This window comes from Podarcis muralis, chromosome 13 (assembly GCF_964188315.1).
Source record: "Podarcis muralis chromosome 13, rPodMur119.hap1.1, whole genome shotgun sequence".
Taxonomy (NCBI): domain Eukaryota; kingdom Metazoa; phylum Chordata; class Lepidosauria; order Squamata; family Lacertidae; genus Podarcis; species Podarcis muralis.
In genome coordinates, this window is record NC_135667.1 from 33822589 (window position 1) to 33841415 (window position 18827).

Sequence of the window (18827 nt, forward strand, 5' to 3'; positions counted from 1 at the left end):
ATCGAGGACCACAAATGCGCTCTAGCCGCCCCCCCCCCCCGCAATACCAGCCTGCTTTCTTGAAAGGAAATATTGCTCCCAACACTCCCCCCTCTCTCCCCCTAACCGGGTCATTTTCTGGCGAACACCCCCCCCACACACCCACCCACCCGCGCGCCCCCGAGCAGCATCTTAGTTTACTTGCAAGAACCCTCTTTTGCCAGTTCCTTTATACAGAGGTGTGTGTGTGTGTGTGTAAATGCCACCACCGTCTCCTACTCCCCACCAGCTCTCCAGAGGGTTAAAAGATAACAACTAAGGGCCCGGGAGGGAGGGAGGGAGGAAAGGAAGGAGGGAGGAGGTGAAGGAGAGACACAAAAAGGGGGTCTCGGAGGTTGTAAAAGTACCATAAACTTTAGGGAAGGCTTCTCACACACTGAAATAAAGAGGGGGGGGAGAGAAGTCCAGTTCTCCCCATTCAGGAGAAAAAGGCTCCCCTTTCAGGGTAATTAAGCGATAAAGCAATTGAGAGGTGCAAAAGTTTACGCTCATAAAACAGTAAAAAGTAACCGAGGGTTGGGGGCGAGGGGAGGGGAGTTGGAGAGGGAGGAAGATCGTGGAAGAAGAGGTGGGCAAAAAAGGAGGGCTAACTAGTTTTATGGGTTCAGAAAATGCCTCGGCCGTGGCTGGGCGGCGGCGGCGGGCCCTTTCTAGGATTCCTCCTCACCTTGCGGTCTCATCCACGGGAAGAGCTGCGTGGGAGACGGGCTCTGCTCCGAGTTGTCCGCCTCTTCTCCCAGGCCGGCGGAGGCGAGCTTGCAGTCGGGATACTGCACCAGGTCGGACTCCTGGGCGCTGAAGATGCTTTGTCTCTGCAACGGGTCATAGCCGTAGAAGTTGCTGGGGTCCCCGTGGCACGCTACGGCGCAGGGATTCTGTTGGTAAGGGGAGCTGGAGAGAGACGATGCTCCGTGGTAGAACTCCTGGATCTGGGTGGGGTGCTGGAAGGTGCCCCCGGTGCTCGGCCCGTACACCACCGTCGGTCTCCCTCCGAGCTCCTGGGCGAAGCCACAGTCGTAGAAGTTGGGGCGCAAGGAGTCCCCGGTTTTGTACTTGGAGAAGAGGGAGTTGACGAAATAGGAGCTCATTGTCATATAAATAGCTTGTTTTAAATAGGTAAAGAGGCAGGTAACAAGGTGAGGGTCTATCAAAAAGCCACAGGATATTTAGCCACGGAATCAGATGGAAGCGATGAGATGCTAACCCACGAGTCTTTGTGGTTTCCAGGGATACATACAGATATACATAGATTAAAAGAGAGGAGGAAGGGGGGGAAAATCCCGAGGATTGAATCAAAACTCTTTGCCACAGTACATGGTCTCGGATTCCCCTTTTTTATTGTTGTTGCTGTTGTTGTTGTTGTTGCTGTTGTTGTGATTGCTATTATTATTATTATTATTCCTTTCTCTCTTTCTCTCTCTCGCTCTGTCTTTCTCTCTCGCTCTTCTCCTTTTTCTTCTTTCCCCCCTCCTTCTTCTTCAGCCCCCCCTAAAAAAAAAAATCGGCACTTAAAAAGAGTTCTCGCTTTACATTTCCAAGGAGAGGTGCCAGTTCATAAACAGTTTTCCGTGATTTACTTCGGAGCAAATGAGTTTGTTCATATTTCCCAGTGTCTTTTCTGGATCATTTGCATCTATTACGGAACCGTCATCCTATTGGTTTCCACGTACTCCACACGGACTCTGAACAGCCTGCGAGCAGAAAGGAGAGTGAGACAGAGGAGGAAAGAGAGAGAGAGAGAGAGAGAGAGAGCGAGGGGGAGAGAGAGAGAGAGAGGGCGCGCGCAAGAGAGAGCGAGAGAGCGAGGGAGCGAGGGGGGTGGGGTGGGGTAAATATAGAGATTAAATATGCTAAACTATCTACGTTAATGAGATATCTCTCGCCTCACGACAAATCATCTACCTAAGCCCACCCAAAAGATTGATATTTGGGGAGGGTTGGAAAATTAAAGAGAGGCTTCGCTCCCATCGTTAATTTCCATTTTTTAAATTTTTTTTTATTTTATTTTAACGAGGCAGTTTTAGCCTTTGGAAAATGTCAGGGTTGCTTTGGAAAACTGTAAAAAGAGGCCGGATTTAATTGCTACCCGTTTTTTTCTAAAAGCCTCCTATAAATGTAATTGGTATTTTAATACCAAGTTATCAAATCGTACGACGTCCTGTAGCCTCAACATATTTTAAAACAAACGAGGTAGTCAGATTTAACATTTTAATGATCAATTTCCTTATTATTGATAAAGGTTTAACTATCAGCACGAAAAGAAAGAAATGGCCCATTTGTTAAAAAAAAAAAAAACTCCCCCCAGAAAAAGAGGGGGCCGTAAACTGTTTAACAAACTATAAAGCGCAATAAAATAAAATAAAAAACAAAAACAAAACAACAACTAAATAAATAAATAAAAACGCGCACACCCGGAGATGTTCTTGCTGGTTATATCGCACTACATAAAAAGCTGTTAAAGGGTTTTTACGAGTTCTTTCCCCTACTGCTATAAAAACCCAGGCTTCGATTGGCGCCTAAACTCCATTATCGCAAGATGTTGGGGTGTCAATACTGAATTAAAATGATTATAGTTTTTCATATATAACATTGACTTTTCGGCTCTCTCTACTATTCCCCCCCCCCCGCCTCTACCCTCCTGTTCTCCCTCCTCCTCCTCCTCCCTCCCTCCCTTTCCTTCCACATAGGAGAAGATGCGATGTTGCGTCTCTTATCACCTCCAAAACGCCACATTTATGGGCATTCATAATAGCCCATTCTCAGCACCGTCACCCCACCTCCCACCCCCAGAAAACTTAGAACACCAGGTGCTTTTAACACTGGGTGTGCGTTGAGAGGTGTGTGGGGTGAGGTTGGAAAGGGGGTGGAATATGGGGGGGGGAAGTGTATTTCTGTTTTATACTGACGTTTGTTAAAGTTGCTTTCAGCTTTTAACATGCTAACTCGACAATTTCTCTCGATATAAGCACACAGGGGGTAAATTCTAGGAACCCTTTAACGTAGTCAGCAACTATTATGAAGACGTTTCCTCAGATCATAAGACATCGGAGCTTCCTCTTGGACCCCCACCTCTGATAAACCTCTGTCCTAACCATCACCGCCTCTCCAAATAGAAGCATCCCCATAAGCTTCCTCTTCTCCCCCCTCCCGCCACCCCACATGAAGTTCTTTTCTACAACACATTTAAGCTGAGATACCCCAATTCTTGGGGTATTCGAACCTGTCTCCTCTTGCCCTGGGTCCATCTAAATTCTTCCTCCCGCCCACTACCCACGCCATCATCCCAGCAGCCCTATATTGTTTACACCTTAAAGACGAAAACAGACGCATCTCAGACCCCCAGAACACCCGCAATAAAGATTCCCGAAACCTAACAGAATCCCTTTAAACTTTAAAAGGTTTGATGTTGAAAACAATATTTAAAGCTGTACCATTCGAAGGAGGTAACTCCGACTATGGTCCTGTATCTAAATTGAGAGAGAGAGAGAGAGAGAGAGAGAGAGAGAGAGAGAGAGAGAGAGAGAGAGAGAGAGAGAGAGAGAGAGAGAGAGAAAGAAAGAAAGGGCATTTAAAGCTTATCCAGCCTTATTTGTTTTCAAGTAAAATCTATTTTGCTTTATTTCGTAAAAGAGGAATTTGATCCAAACCTACAATCCCACGCAATTGCAGCGTTAACTGCTTAAGATGCCTTAAATGCAAGCTTTTCTTTATCTCTCGCTCTCTCTTTTTTAAAAGGTTTTTTTTATATTCTCTTTTACTACCCACTAAGCATAACAAATGAGTTTTTAAAGAAAGTTTGATTATAACAACCCATAAATTCACGAAGTGATAGAACAAAATAAGAGCGGGATCTTCCTTCCCTTCCACTATTGTGAACGATTTAATGTCTGAGTTCCTAGGCAAGCTTACTCAGAAGTCAGCACCACTGAGTGCAATGGGGTTTACTCTCAGGTAAGCGCCTACGGGATCCCATAGCACAGTCCTGTCCATGCTTGCTCAAGAGTAAACCCCGCTGTGTCCAGTGGGGATTATTCCCTAGTGAGTGGAGATGGCTGCCCAAAAGTTTCAAACTAAGAAGATTTCGGAAAGAGCGGGATGATTTCTCCCATCACCATTGCCTGAAGATGAGTGTGTCTGTATAAATTTGCGAACAGTAGGATTTGCTGACATCTTAACAAAAAACTAGCCTCCTTCGTGATAGACAAGTGTGGCATCCTCGTGTATGACTAGTAACCTGTAAATGCATAACTACCAACATGTGAAAAGTCTAACTATTAGCGTCCTCTCTCTCTCTCTCTCTCTCTCTCTCTCTCTCTCTCTCTCTCTCTCTCTGTGTGTGTGTGTGTGTGTGTGTACACACACATAGATACGCACACGCGTATCAAGACGAGAGAGGGATTGGCGAGCGGAGTGCTAAATTGTCTTGGAAGTTAACGCTTTTACCAAGCGCAGTAGAGTTTAGTGCATGATGTCCAACAAAGCGCCGCCAATGGATCTTGAAGCAGTCGCTTGCATTATATCACCGGCATACTGTACGAGGGACCTCTGATGAAAGGAAAATGTTTTTATTATGGTGGGGGAGAAAACCACAAGAGAAAGTGGGAACATAATTTACAAATACCCAGCGGAGGGAAGATTTATTAGCAAAGCTTTCCCCAAAATACATCACTTCGTAAACTGTAACTTCTCATTACTTTATAGCTCCATGAGTTGTTGTTGTTTGTTTGTTTTTAAAAGAGGCTTCCTATTAATTTGCACAAAACTACTTATGGCTAAAGGATTGCAGCTTTTATACAGCGAGGATTTGCTGGAATTCGCCTTTGGGGTGGAATGGGTGATTTGCAAGGGAGGGGTGGCATTTCATTTTCTTGTTCTCCCCCCCCCCCACCTTTTGGATTTGTACTGTTGTAAAATTAGGCTCTGAGCCCTTTAACAAAACTGTGTATCGAATGTCACCAATCTGCTGTATTCTTCTTCAAAATCCGTCTACAAAAGCTGTAAACTGTCGTTAGAAAGCCTTTATTAAAATGGTTCCGTTCCTAATATTCCGTTTTCTGGTCATGTTATTTCTGTCTAACAAATGAAGTGTTTTATATCCAATAATGCCCCCTTGCATTTTCATCTGAGGCTTTTGGGGAGGGGGGGCAGCGAAACAGATCTGAAAGTATTTTGGGTTTTTTAAAGCGAATAATTTTATGGTGTTTGTGCTCTAAGACCAAGAAAATATTTATAAAGGGTCACGTGAAAGGGTAAATTCATCTATGTTTTTCGGTTCATTTTAAGCACACACCTCTTCTTATTTATATATTTACAAACACACACATACATAGGAATATGTGTGGTCAGGGTTCACAAAATGTCTGGGTGAGACCATTAAGAAAACAAGTGATTGAATAATCCTATAAGGTTTTGGGGGAGACTTGCGATTGTCTGAATTGTCTTCGTCATATAATGTACTACAGAGGTTCCCATCAAAGTATAATGGGGTCCTTGTGGAATGAATGGACATTTCCTGCCCTCTCCCAAAATTTGTGATCCATCTGCTTTCTTTCTTGCAAAATACTTTTTTTGTTTTGTTTTGGAAACTGTAATATAAGCACCATAACCTTTTAACGGCCCTAAAACAGTGGAGGAGCAAAACAACACCCTCTAAGGTTATATTTCTCAGCTCTTAAACGTTTGCTTGCTTCCTTGACCACGCACTCACATAGCCTCTTCAGGGCAGGATCCGGTCACCCAGCGCACACATACGGCGTGAAATGGACATGAATGGGAGCTGTGCTGGAGCTGTTCCGTAGATCACCAGTCCCTCTTCATTGCAAAGGGGCTTGCGCAGGAGATCTTCCTGCTGCATTTGTGCAGCAAGCTTTTAAAATCTTTGTGGATGTCTCTCTTCCAATGGACTGAACATATAAGAACCATGAACATATAAGAACCTTCTCGAGAAGAAACCTCAAAATCGCCATAATTAACCCTATATTTTATGCTGGAGGATTTATTCACAAAGGTTTTGAGCAGCAATTCCGTTTATTGTTCCTAATGAAATCAAGGTGTTGCGGACTCGAGAGGGAAAGAAATCCAATAAACTACTGGCTCGGTGATTTCTAAAAGTGGAGTAACAGCGCCATCTAACGACCATTCCAAGTAAGGCGCTTTTAGAAACGTACAAGCCAATAATAAGAGAAGGTGGGAGATGAAGATTTGGTGTGTGTGTGCGCGCGCGCGCTTTTATGGATCTCTTTTTTCTTTTTCTGTCTCTCCCCCTTTGTGTGCCTTTTAAAGTCTTGTTGCACACGATAAATCATTTCTGAAATCATAAGATCCCGTGTATATTTGTGATGGTGAAGAATAATTCCACCCCACCCAGCCCTACCTCAAGCTTCTCAGCCGGTCGTTTTCAGAGCAATAAAAGCCAGAGGCTGGGATTTCGCTTTTGGGAAGGGAAAAAAAATAATCCACCATTGTTTCAAAACCCGAGACTAAACAATTGAAGTATTCTGCTCTCGATGGGGGAAAGCTCGGGTTGTAAATAGATTAAAAAGAGGGGAGAAAGGCTTTCTAAACCCAGACGTCTCGCCAGAACTTTGGGGTGTGTGTGTATATATATGATGGTATGTGTTTGTGTGTGTTTGTTGTGAGTTTATGATCCAGGATGCTGGCAGCTTGGAAGTGATAAGAAGCGCCACACAAAGGGCGAAGCGATCCAGAACGCTGGATTTTCACAGAATTCACAAGAGGAGGATAAATTATGTAGACTTTTCTTTCTTTCTTTCTTTCTTTCTTTCTTTCTTTCTTTCTTTCTTTCTTTCTTTCTTTCTTTCTTTCTCTCTCTCTCTCTCTCTCTCTCTCTCTCTCTCTCTTTCTCTCTTTCTCTCTTTCTCTCTTTCTCTCTCTCCCTAAAAACATTATTTTTATTATTATTATAAAAGTGCCCCCAATTTCTGGGTAAACAAGGCACAAATGTCTGTCTACTTCTTCCACCCCCCTCACCTCCTCTCTCTCTGAAGACATTCTAGTAATTTAGGAGCTTCTGAAAGTTTTCTACTCTTGTTTGCTTTACAGTTGCTTAGTTCCTTAACCTTCAGAAATTTATACCCTATAAAGTTTTATGGCGGTCATATTCTTTTATTGCAGCCCTACCGCGCAGACTTTTCTTCTCTCGCTCTCTCTTTTATGACAAGCCCCGCTCCCACTTCTATTCCACTTAGATCCAGCGATCATTTCCCCCTTCTCTTTCCAGAGCTTGAAAATATATATTTTTAAAAAATATATTTCCCCCCCAAAATAAAATAAGAAATCATCACCATGATCAAAACAGAGCGTTTATTTTTATTTTTGACATCAGCCAACTTTACATTTCAAGGTTTGTGTTATAAGAAAATCGTGGTTGGTTTGTTTCTGGCCTCATTATTTAGATTTTTTTTGGTTGTGGGTAATTGAAAAACACTATTAAAAACAGCACATGGATATCCCTTTCCCAGTTGGTAATGGTTCTAATTGAAATATGTAGGACAAGTCACTTTGGGGAAGGATCATTACATGAAAGCTTATTGGCCGTGCGAATGAGTTGTAAGGCAAGATATGTTTATCAGAGCTGCATTATATTTCTTTTTTTCTTTTCTATTTCTTTTCAACTCCAATGTAAGTTGGGGGATCCTGGGTCTACTTCTTCCCAGTCCTGAAAAAGAACCTTCGCCTCACCCTCATTGGATTGCATGTAGAAGCCTCTCAAATTGTAATGTGTAAACATAATATTAACTCACTCACATACTTCCCCCCCCTTTCCCTCATTCACCCAGCCATCCATCCATTCATTCATCCGTCCGTCCATTCTTTTTCTTGGCTTTAAAAAAGTAATAATAACGACTCTTTTCGCCACAAATGGAAAGACGGAGAACCGCTTTATTTCTGTTTTGCTGAATGGGTTTATAGATGCAACCGATTTCACACGGGAAGAAAACAAAAACGCGCCGAAATTGAATCATTATCAGCTTTTCTTAGTGACGTAAAAAAAAGGGGGAGCCACTGACCAAACGAAAACAAAACAATACAAAACTATCTTTATAACGCACCCTTAATAGCCAGTAAAGGAAACAAACGAACGAACACAGTTGCAAATATTCTGAAGTTCTAGAAGAAGCAGTATAACACAATGAGATATAGGTAGGGGGCGGTCTCCCTTCCCTAAAATCGGTTTTTATTTTGAGGCATTAAACAGCTGTGGAAAATACATTTTGAACCGGTGGAACAGAAGAAACAACAGAAGGTTTTTCCAAACATTTCCTCTCACTCTTAAGAACAGAGTTTCCTCTAACGAAATCAGCTAGTTTTATTTATTTATTTTTAAAATTTAATTCTGTTTATTAATCCATGCTTTAGCAAAAATGCGGTTTTAAAAAACTTCTCTTGTCTTCACTAATAAGGTCTAGGAATGAGCCTATGGCTAAAATGAGTGAATATGCTAATACATTTATAGAGAAGGCTTTCTTTACAAAATGTGAATGTTAGCGCTGAAAGGGGGTTCCGGCTATTTTGAAAGATGCTCTCCGCGTCCTGTCGGGTTTCAGATTCACTTAGTGCACCAGCGAGTTAAAAAACCGAAACAGACAAAACCGCAGAATTCTACCCAACCCCAGCTGGCTCAAAATACACTCCAATGATGGAAATACAATCTAAAACAAAACAAAACACCTCCGATTTTATACTTAGTAGGAGGGGGGCGGAATTAGGACGCTTCCTTGGAAATTCCATTAGGGAACTGGTTTTATAAGACAAGGTGAAGTTTGACTAATTTAAGCCACTGGGACCCTCTAAAGTTTAACCTTTATAAAAAGGAATTCGCTTATAGTTTGCCTCGTCGAATATCACTCCTGCAAGCTCCCCACCCTCCAATAACTTAGACAGGACGGGAAGATTCTAAGAGAAAGTGATAGGAACCCCCCCCCTCAAAAAAAAAAAACCCTCTTATTTTAAAAATGCAGATTTTGTTTTCTTTGACGCTGAACTAAAAACCCTAAAAGGATTCTTTCCTTCCCGCCTCAGGAAAAGCCTGCAAACCAGGCCAGGCCATGTCGAAAGATCAAAATATGCCTATCAAATCTCTAAAGCACAACTGCTTATCAGCAGGCAAAAATGGTATAAAAGTCCTATATAATATTCTATGAAATTAGATTTCTCTGCTGGGACTGTTTTGTCTCGAAACATTCCGAAAGACAGACATTAATTTTTTCTCTCTCTCCCCACCTAATTTCCCATCCCCCTTGTTTTTCTAGGAAAACTTTTCCACCACATAAAGGTGTCCTTTCTAGAAGTGGTAAATCAGAAGGGGGTGGGGGGTTATACGAAGGCTTGAAGCGGGTGGGGGGGCGTGTTTCTATATGTATATATTTCGCCAGCTCTGGAACTAACAGGTACAGACCCCATTTTTATATTCCTAAAAGCCACAGAAAACAAGCGGAACGTTCACAAAAGCACAACCACGAACACATCCCCCCTCTATGAAAACAAACAAAAGAACGAAAATCCGTACGCGCCGTAAAACCACCTTGTACTAAAGTTACTCACTACCTACTTCCCCCTCCCAAGTCCTACCAAAGATGGACAGGAGTCGGGTGGGGATAAAACTATTTTAAACACATGGGGAAACAGAACCCCATGTGGGGCGATTTCAAAGGGAGTGGGGTAGGACCCCAGCAGAGATTACAGATACGATCACCCCCTTTTTCCGAGTATGAAATGGGATTTCTTTCTTCGTCCCCTTTTTGTAAACAGTGAGGATGTCTATCTGTGGGGCAGTGAACATGAAAGATGGATTTATATATGTCTTCCAGGAGCAATGGGGTATAAGGGAAAACATCCCTTGAAACATTCAAGTATCAAAACTTCTCAGCAGAAGTCTGGATGAAGGAGAAAGAGAGGGTGGATGGGCGAGTGGGGCGAAAGGAAGACCCAGGGACCCCCATCCCACACTTGGCCCTTGAAAGGTTTCACGGAAATTCATTTTCACTGCAAATGATAAAGAATCGAGCACAGGTGGGAACAGCCTTCTCTTCACTTTTGCAAAGCCAGCGTGCGCCCCGTCCCCAAAACTCAACATGGCTCGTCTCCTTAAAAGTTAAAACCAAACTTCGTGGGAAAGGAGAAGCACAACGCGGTGGTGGCTGTGGGGAAGTTCTCCTGCGCAAGGAAGGGGAGGCCTCGCAAAAGCCCTGCGCCCTGTTTGGCCTCGGGATGGTTCCCTTGCGCCCTTGATTAGGCGGTGGGCTTCATTTGTGGAAATGGCATCCCTGTCTCAGTAATAAACCCCTCTCCTGCCCCATTTGAATATATGTGAAGGAAGGGTGGGGTGCGGGTTCCCTGCGCAATGGGACTTCTTCTGACCCTCAAGAAATGGAGGTGAAGTCCTCGAAACGTTGGTGAGTTTAACTGGTTCCCTTCACTTCATATTCCTTATCGGATTCGCTTTTTGCTCCATGGAGAGCGATGTGGCCATCTCCCCTCCATAGGAAAAGGAATATAAGATGAGAGGCACAATTCCCCCGGTCCCAGGACTCTCCACTGTTGCCTCCTCCGTTCATTGCTAAGCAGTTTGCCCGGAGGGAGCCCAGATTGGAAGGTGCCTTGTGTTTGGGACAGAGCACTCGTCAGATGTAGATGCTTATTATCATTAGAGGGACCAGCTGAGGGGCTCTATAAGGACTATCCGAAAGAACGACATGTGCATAGATGGGACCCTCTCAGTTATCTCGGTAGAAGGAACACATGCACCCAAAGGGGAAACAAACAAACAAACAAACAAACAAACAAACAAACAAACAAACAAACAAACATGTGCCCCCAAATTGGCGTTACCTCGTCAATAATCTTTAACAGTGAGAAAGACTCAACGGGATGAAAACAGGTGCATTCCTATTATGGGCACCCTTTGCATGCAAACCACGGTGGTCTGTTCGGGTCTGGCGTGGTTTCGTTGCTATCTGAAGCACCGCTGGGAAGTCAGTGCCCATAAATATACAGCATATAAGTTTCGAGACGGGGCCAAAATTGGGGGTGAGAAGAGGGAGGGGTGTGGAAAGGGAGAAGGAAAGCATCATTCTTTCCCTTGCTCCTTGTTCATTTTCTTCATCTTCATCCTTCGGTTCTGAAACCAGATTTTGACTTGTCTCTCGCTCAGGTTGAGGAGCCTGGCCACTTCGTGTCTACGGTCCCTGGTGAGGTACATATTGAACAGAAACTCCTTCTCCAGTTCCAAGGTCTGGTACTTGGTGTAGGGGCATCGTTTCTTCCGGGAAGAGCGAGCGTGCAACCAGTTGGCTGCAGGGTTACCTGGAAGAGAAAGACAGCGAGGAGGCCCCCGTCAGACAAGCGCCACTGGAATCCACAGAGACACACAACCCAAACACACACACCGCTTCCTCAGAAGAAGGGCCTCTTGGTCAACTTTTGAACTGGCAGAAGATGAGCACCCACGTAAAAGAGGGGCACCCCTCAAGTACATTACAGGTTATAAATGAAAGCCACCTTTGAAAAGCAACCAGCAAACAGTTGTAGAAAGAGTGCCTACTAATATCTGAACATTTATGTGCAAGGTTGGATATATGTCTGGGGGGCAGAAACTGATACTAAAAAGGGAAAGTTAACGGAGCCCTTTTCTGACACTGGAAGGTGGTTAGAGACTATAGCAAATGATGCAGCTATTGGTTGAATGGAAAGGAAGGAAGGATGAAATATATTTACACACACACACAGAGTGTCCATCTGTTTCTCTATATATAGATAGATGGGAGATTATGGATGGAAGGAAGGAAGGAAGGGTCTATTGTCAGATGAACACTATGGGAAGATGTCATAGTATTCTACAGTACTCTTTATTTCCTGCGCATCTTTGGAGGATCATGGCGCGCCGATTGCCTTTCTAGCGAAGTGTCATATATACAAATTGATTCATATAAAACTATGCATAATTTAGCACACCCGCCTTCTCTTCTGCTTTCTTATAATTTACTTTTTAAAAAAGAAGACCTGTGACACCCTAGCTACCCCTGCCAGCGGGGAAACCAATCGCTTGTTGTCGCCTGTATGTGTTGTCCGGAAAGAGGTGTTTACATCACGGTCCTCCTAAGCACCGCAAAAGACTCTGGAGAAGCACAGGGTGAGAATGAAGACAGGCCACAATTCACCAGGAAGCTATCCTGCGCAAGACACATAGTAAGACCTGCCCAGAGGACTGTGCATCGCTCCCAGTGTTTTGGGGGTTTATTTATTTATTTAGCCCGAATAGTAATTCAAGAAACAACTTCATGAGGGTTAGGATCCCTCTCTGCACGAGTCATGGCAGAAACAAGAGTGTGGATAGAATCCATTTCTGCGTAAGGAGATAGGAACACACACGCACACCCAGAGAGAGAGAATATATTTATATTGTAATAGGTCTGTTCAAGATTAAAGAAGCCTCGTTGTGACGGAATATTTGACAAAAGAAACCTAGAATACATTTGAGCTGCGCCGGCTGGTCAGTAATGAAACTCTTGTTGATAATCAAACGGGGAGTTTTATAGTCCAAAGCCAAACTTCTGTCTTACTTAGGGATCGTTTTAAGCGGTGCAGGAGGTGCACCGATGCCATTTCCTTGCAAGTTACAAAATGAACTGCATTCGGAGTTGTTTTTTAAACCAGGTTTAGCTCCCCCCGTCTTACAAATCCGAGCAGCCGATTCCGCAACAGAAGTGACTGGCTCTAATAGGCAGAATTAAATATTAAAGAGGCATGCTGTTAATAATTAATACAGCTACCTATCTTTTAATGGCATTTGGATGAAATCTCCACCAATGGCCCTCCTTTTAGTGGTGTGTGTGTGTGTGTATGTGCGTGATTTCTTGGCATTTCAAGGAAACATGACGTCTGCCACAGGAAAACAAGTTTATCTTTCATTTCACACTATTCCCCAAACAGGAAACAAACAAACAAAAAAAGAAGAGAGACATGTTCGCTTGGCACGCTACTCTCCCACCATCCCCACACACAACCCAAAATGGCACACATTTGTATATACACAAATTAGACCTTCTCGAAGAGTGTGGGTTCTCAAAAGCGCAATGCTTTCCGCATGGGAAAGGAGGGCATGGCAAGTGTCAGACATTAACTTCTGCTTCTGCCACGGACTTTTCCTCCTTCTTCCTTCCCTCCATCTTCTTCTTCTTTTTATAGCATTCTCTCCATATCAGACCAAACATACCTTCTAAGCTAGATTGCACAGGACGCCCTTGGGCAGCCTGGGCCTCTGGAATCGAGCAGGGTTCTTGGGTAAGATTTTTATCTATCTTCAGTCCCGGGGCTGGGGAGAAAGATGGGGGTGGGGAGGAGGGTAAAGGGGGGCACATAAGCTTTTTTTTTTTTAAGCACCCTTCTACTTCTTCTCTACCGTTCTCTTCAGCCGCTGATCCAGATAGCCTGCCAGCGTCCCAACAAACACAGTACACAAAAAACTCCCTTATTCGCCCCCCTCCCACTGTGCAAGGCTGAGTGAAATGCGACGAAGACGTACAGAACTGCCCCAACAGCCAAATGCCCCTTCAAAATCCTCGCTGTTTCACCCCTCCCAACTCCGCCTGTAGTTCCGGACTGGGAACTTACATTTTTAAAATAATAATAATAATAAAGCATTTTAAAAAAATTAAAAATCAGTTGAGAAAAGATAGTGACAAATCGATAGATTGCATTCCGCCCCCCGGCCCCCCGCAAGAATGCCAGGAAGCCATCGCCTCGGATGAATGACTTGCGCTGAGATTTTAAACCATCTAAGTCATACTTTCCCCACCAACCAAAATACTGAATCGAGCTCTTCGGCTATTTGAAACGTCTCACACGGGGGGAAAGGCGGTGGAGACAGCCTTCAGAGCATCCTGTTCCTTTACCTTGAAGAATACGTAAGAGGCAAAGATGATTCCTATTATATTTTATTGTAGCTCCATCCCTCGCCAAACTCTTTTCGTTATATATATATATATTTTTTTTTTCCGCGTAGGGGTGGGGTGGTGGAGCAGGAAAGGGAGATAATAGCCACCACCCACCACCAGGTTGCAAAATGAAGCACACGATTAAGTTTAAGAGTTTGCCAGTCTGTTCCCCTTTAGGAAATAAAAGACCCAATTAAGCTCGTTCCCCATTTTACTGTTTTGCTGAGGGGGGGGGGGAGAGGGCGGCGGCTTTGGGCTCTGAAATATTCATACGCATGTCGGGTGCATTTCATAAACAAACAACAATCAACAATCAGGAAGAGAGAGAGAGAGTGACAGAAGAAAGCGCGGCGGAGGGAACCGGGGGTCTTTCAAGGTAAACAAGGGCACAGAGTAACAAAGCCCCCTCCTCACTCCTCCACGTGAACTTCTTTCGGCCCCCTTTAAAAACAAAACAAATATCTTTCCCCAGGTCTCGCCCCCCTCCCCCACCCAAAGATCCACGATAGTCCTACTCAGAGTAGACCCATTGGAAATAATGGACATGAATGACGGGCGTCCATTCATTTTAATGGCCCTGCTTTGAGTATAACTTAGATGGATAAAAACCGCAGAGACAGACAGACACACACACACGCCGATCTTTCCCGGTTCACTTTCCCCCGCTGCTCATTTTCCTATATAATCAAGACAAATATTGTGACTTGCCCTTCTTCAAATCACTGGAAGAGGAAGATCGAATCTCATTTCCCCCTTTTGCATGATATTCCATTGACTTAAAAATAAATACATATCGCAATAAGCAGCAGATAAATCTTTGCCACCCCCACACCCCTCCAATGCTAGAACAGCGCTAGTGGGATTATTTTTTTTGGGGGGGGGGGTTGGCGCAGTAGGGCTGGGGGAAGGGAGAGATTTCTCTTTTAAGACCCGGTTATATATTTTTTTAAAGCTTCCCTCGCCCATTGTGCCGTTTTATGACACCCCCTCTTAGGTTTTTATGCTGTTCACTTCCTCACTTTTTATAACTTACTTTGATCTGGCCTGCTTTTGTCCTCGCTTCCTTCGCAAACTTTATTGTCCTCGAAGCTGGGCCTTTGATTGGAAGCGATCCCTTCCCTTCCAGCAGAAGTTTCTAAATGGTACTCCTGTGTCCCCTGTTTACGGATCTCCCCGGGGTGTCCCAGCAGCGGCTCTGTTTTAACTGGTCCCTGCCCGGCTGCTATGCTCTCTGCTCGGGGCACGGGGTCCAGCCAGCTCCGTAGATACCTGCTCTCGGAGGTAGGGACGTTTTGATGCTGGATGTAAGGATGGTAGACCGAAGGAAGGGTAGCAGCCGTGTGTGGCGTCAGTGGCGTCCAGGAAGCGCTGAAAACGGAGGATTTGGGCTGGAAACTACAAGAGGGGAACTCGAGGTGTTCACTGTGGCTAGTTTGTCTGGAGTTTGAATACTGCCCGGAAGAGAATTTGGCGGCGGGAGAGTCTTCGCTGTCATGACTTATAATGGAGTCGACATAATAATTGCTAAGAGTTCCAGAAATGGACATTCTTGGACATCATACGAGCCCCACGGTTCAGTGAAGGGGAAAAAGCAAGCAAGCAATAATAAAAAAAGAGAGAGAGAGGAGTAGATCTGTAGTTAAGCAGGCTCTATAAGTATTAGGGTATATAGAGGGGAAGCATTTAAAAAAATTTAAAAAAGAAGGGGGGAAAAGAAAAAAGAAAGAAACCACAGGCGACACTCTGCCTTTAACCCCCTTTTCTCCTCCAGCATCAACTTCCTAGCCAAGAAAAAGTACAGTCGGGACTGCCGGGTTGGGAGCTTCCAGCAAAATGATTGGTCAAACTTTTTTCGTCAGGCTGATAAAGCGTCAGGGCAGGCGTAAATCAATCCTAGCGGAGGGGGTTGCGCTGGGCTGTCAAACCGCCCTCTGCATTCCATATCAAGGATGGATTGTGTTATGTTGATGCAATGTTGCAAAACGTCGGGAGTTCAGAAAGCGCGAAACGTACAGTGCAAACGCGGGTGGGGAGGGGAGGAGGTGGCGTGGGGTGGGGGGTGGGGGTTAATAGATTCCCCCCTCCTCTCTCTCTCTCTCTCTCTTTAAAATCCCCTTCTGAAACATGAAAGAAAAATGCTGCGTTTTGCCCTCTCTTTGCCTTCACTAACACTCTTCTGGGGGAAATTCTCTCTTTCCGTGCACCGCCCCCCCCCCGCGCGTCTCTCCACCCCCCCCCCATCTATAAACTGTGTAATTCTAGACTCCGCTCACTCTCCTTCGAGGTGCCCGTGTTGTTCAGCTGAGGGAGGGTGGGGGGCAAGGCAATATAAATTGCGCTGGCTTTCCTCTAAAGTTTTCTAAAAGAGGGAGGTGATACCTTTCGCAAGGGTTACAATGGAGGGCATTGAAATGTATGTACGGGAGATGGCGATGATCGTTATGGGTGGATTGTGGATTGGAAGTAAAATATTAGTAGACTCTTTCTTTTTTTTTTTGTATCGGATGACTTCCTGATCTTGTTGCCTTCCTTTCCCTGGTTAAACGTAACTGTCAAGGGTGTGTATAGAGTAATGCCTGTGTGCATTGTATATTAAACACTGCCGTGTGTGTATTATGTATGCCTCGGTGTCTGTGTGTGTGTGCGTGTGTGTGTGTGTGTGTGTACACACGGGTGTGCATCTGCATATGCAATATGCATGCCTGAGTGAAATCTGTCTCCTGTAAGTGAAGCACAAAGCATATGATAAGCTTATAATTAAAAAGGAAACAAGTCTCGCCACATATGCATATGTGTATAGGCAGATATCTCTCTCTCTCTCTCTCTCTCTCTCTCTCTCTCTCTCTCTCTCTCTCTCTCCATATATGTGGTATGCATGTATATAGACACACATAAAGAAAGAGAAGCTATAGGTTTAAATGTTTTGTTCGTCTATATGAGTGCATTTCAAGATTCAGATAAACAGATCGATGATCTGTAGGGTCTCTACTGCAATAGCCCGGTTTGTTTTGAAAGCAACGGAGGGGGGGAGAGAGAGGCTGAGTTGCATCGCTGAAATCAACACACTCCTCTCTCTCTCCCTTCCCTCCCCGCCATATACACGCACTTTAATTTTACTACCCTTGTAAAATGTCCAATCCGGTACTGATCCTCTTTGTTTCCTTACAGAAGGCGTTAGACTTGAGACGGTTAAATAGTTGAATAAAACTTACATTAGCTTTCTCTGATTTTTATAGCCTTGAATTTACTGCCTGTGGAAAAGGAGGGTGTTTAGGGGGGGGAGCCCAAGGGGTGTCTTATCAGCGCACGTCTCCCTCCATCCCCTCTTCCTTCTCAACCTTTTTGATGCTCCAGATCCAATCCAGTTAAGCAGAAGCCTTGTATGTTTCAATCAATGATCCCACTACAACATCTCACAGCGTATTTGCTCCGGAGCAGTTATGTCCAAGCCAACCGCTGTGGCGTGTAGGCTGACAACCCAGACCCTAAGTATATTCATGTGAGAGTTTATGTCCACTTATCTCAGTGGGATTTACTTCCAAGTAAGTAGATTTAGAGCCGTAGGGCGTGCCCAATAGGCCTAAAACGACTAAAATATCCCAACGAGCTTCGGCTTAACAGTCTTGCAGATCGAGCTGTCTGTCTCTGTCAAGGATCTCACACAATGCCCTATCGTAAATTCGTCTTTTGCAACGCGGTGGGTTCAGTTTTCCTTCTAGCAGAGCAGGAAGTGTTCGACAGAGGTTTTAACTGGACACAGCCCCACAACCTTTCCGGCACTAGAGAGAGACAGAGAGGGTGAAAAAGACCCCGAGTTCTCACACCAAGGGTTGTCCAACACCCTTGGTCCAAAATGCAGCACGGAATAATTGTTCAGTACTGGTGCAGGCGAAAGGTACTTTCTGCGAGGACAGAAGGGCTTCGATTAAGCGGTTGCTCTCCTTGAGGAAACCACTCATCCTTATAGAGCATAATTCTGGGCCATGAAGAAAATTAGCCCAAGATCAGCAACAACGTCATGTCTAAAAGAAGGCTGTCATTTTCCTCAAGTAATTTTCTCAAAAGGATGGAGATGATGTGTGTCTGTGTGTTGCACACCAAGGTGCTGTGTTGGTAGGTAGCAGATCTCAGATCTGAGATGGATGAAGGATCTTATCGAGAGACAAAAATGAATAGGAAGAGATTGAAGGAAAGACAGACAGACAGATAGACTGGTACAGGTTTTTAAAAATAATTAAAAGAAGCCAGAGAGAGAAAGAGAAAGAGAATGCAATATAAAGAATACTTATTTGGAAGTAAGTTCCTTTGGGACCAATGAAACCTACTTCAGAGTAAAGTATGTTTAGTGTTGTGATAGAGGCAAAAAGGAAACAGAAAAGTCAGTTGACTTGGTGGACAGCAGAAGCATTCAGGGGCATAGATAGAGGATTAGACAGACTAAAGTTCTTTTGCGCTTGAAGGTTTCAAAAAACACCTGAAACCAATATCTAGATCACTGCCTCCATCCCATCTACCTCGAGAGTCTCTTTCATCTGGGACGAAAGAAAGAAAGAAATGTTATAGCCGGATGCTATGCATGTTTATTCAGCAGTAAGTAGTAGCAAGTTCCATGGGATTTACCTCCAAGAGAGCCAGCAGCCTTAAGCACCCCAAGTCAAACTTAAAACGTTTTTTGGCCTATTGGTTTCAGTCGGAGAGTTAAACTAGTGCCTCACACTCCCATTGAAACTGGTGGAACCTTCAAATGTGCTTAACGTTGTCTGGATCATGCTCCCACGATTTGGCAGCCATAGTATGTAAAATGAATCGTGGTGGCATTTGGGGAAAGTTGTG

At 44.4% G+C, this 18827-nt stretch overlaps 1 protein-coding gene across 7 annotated transcripts in view; it reads right to left on the reverse strand.

Moving 5' to 3' along the window:
- The window catches only part of HOXB9 (homeobox B9), a 49452-nt gene that overhangs the window by 1842 nt on the left and 28783 nt on the right, over positions 1-18827 (reverse strand). For 2 of the 7 annotated variants that reach the window (XR_013390428.1, XR_013390427.1), the window contains exon 2: positions 707-1730. Coding sequence is in view for 5 of the 7 variants with exons in the window: in XM_028702552.2 (XP_028558385.1) it covers positions 11129-11364; positions 13274-13372; positions 15028-15541 (849 nt within the window). In the remaining 2 variants the exon portion in view is untranslated. Of the gene's footprint in view, positions 1-706; positions 1731-7923; positions 11365-13273; positions 13373-15027; positions 18527-18827 lie in introns of those variants that run through there. The other 5 variants (XM_028702552.2, XM_028702551.2, XM_028702554.2 and 2 more) reach the window with 5 other exon arrangements.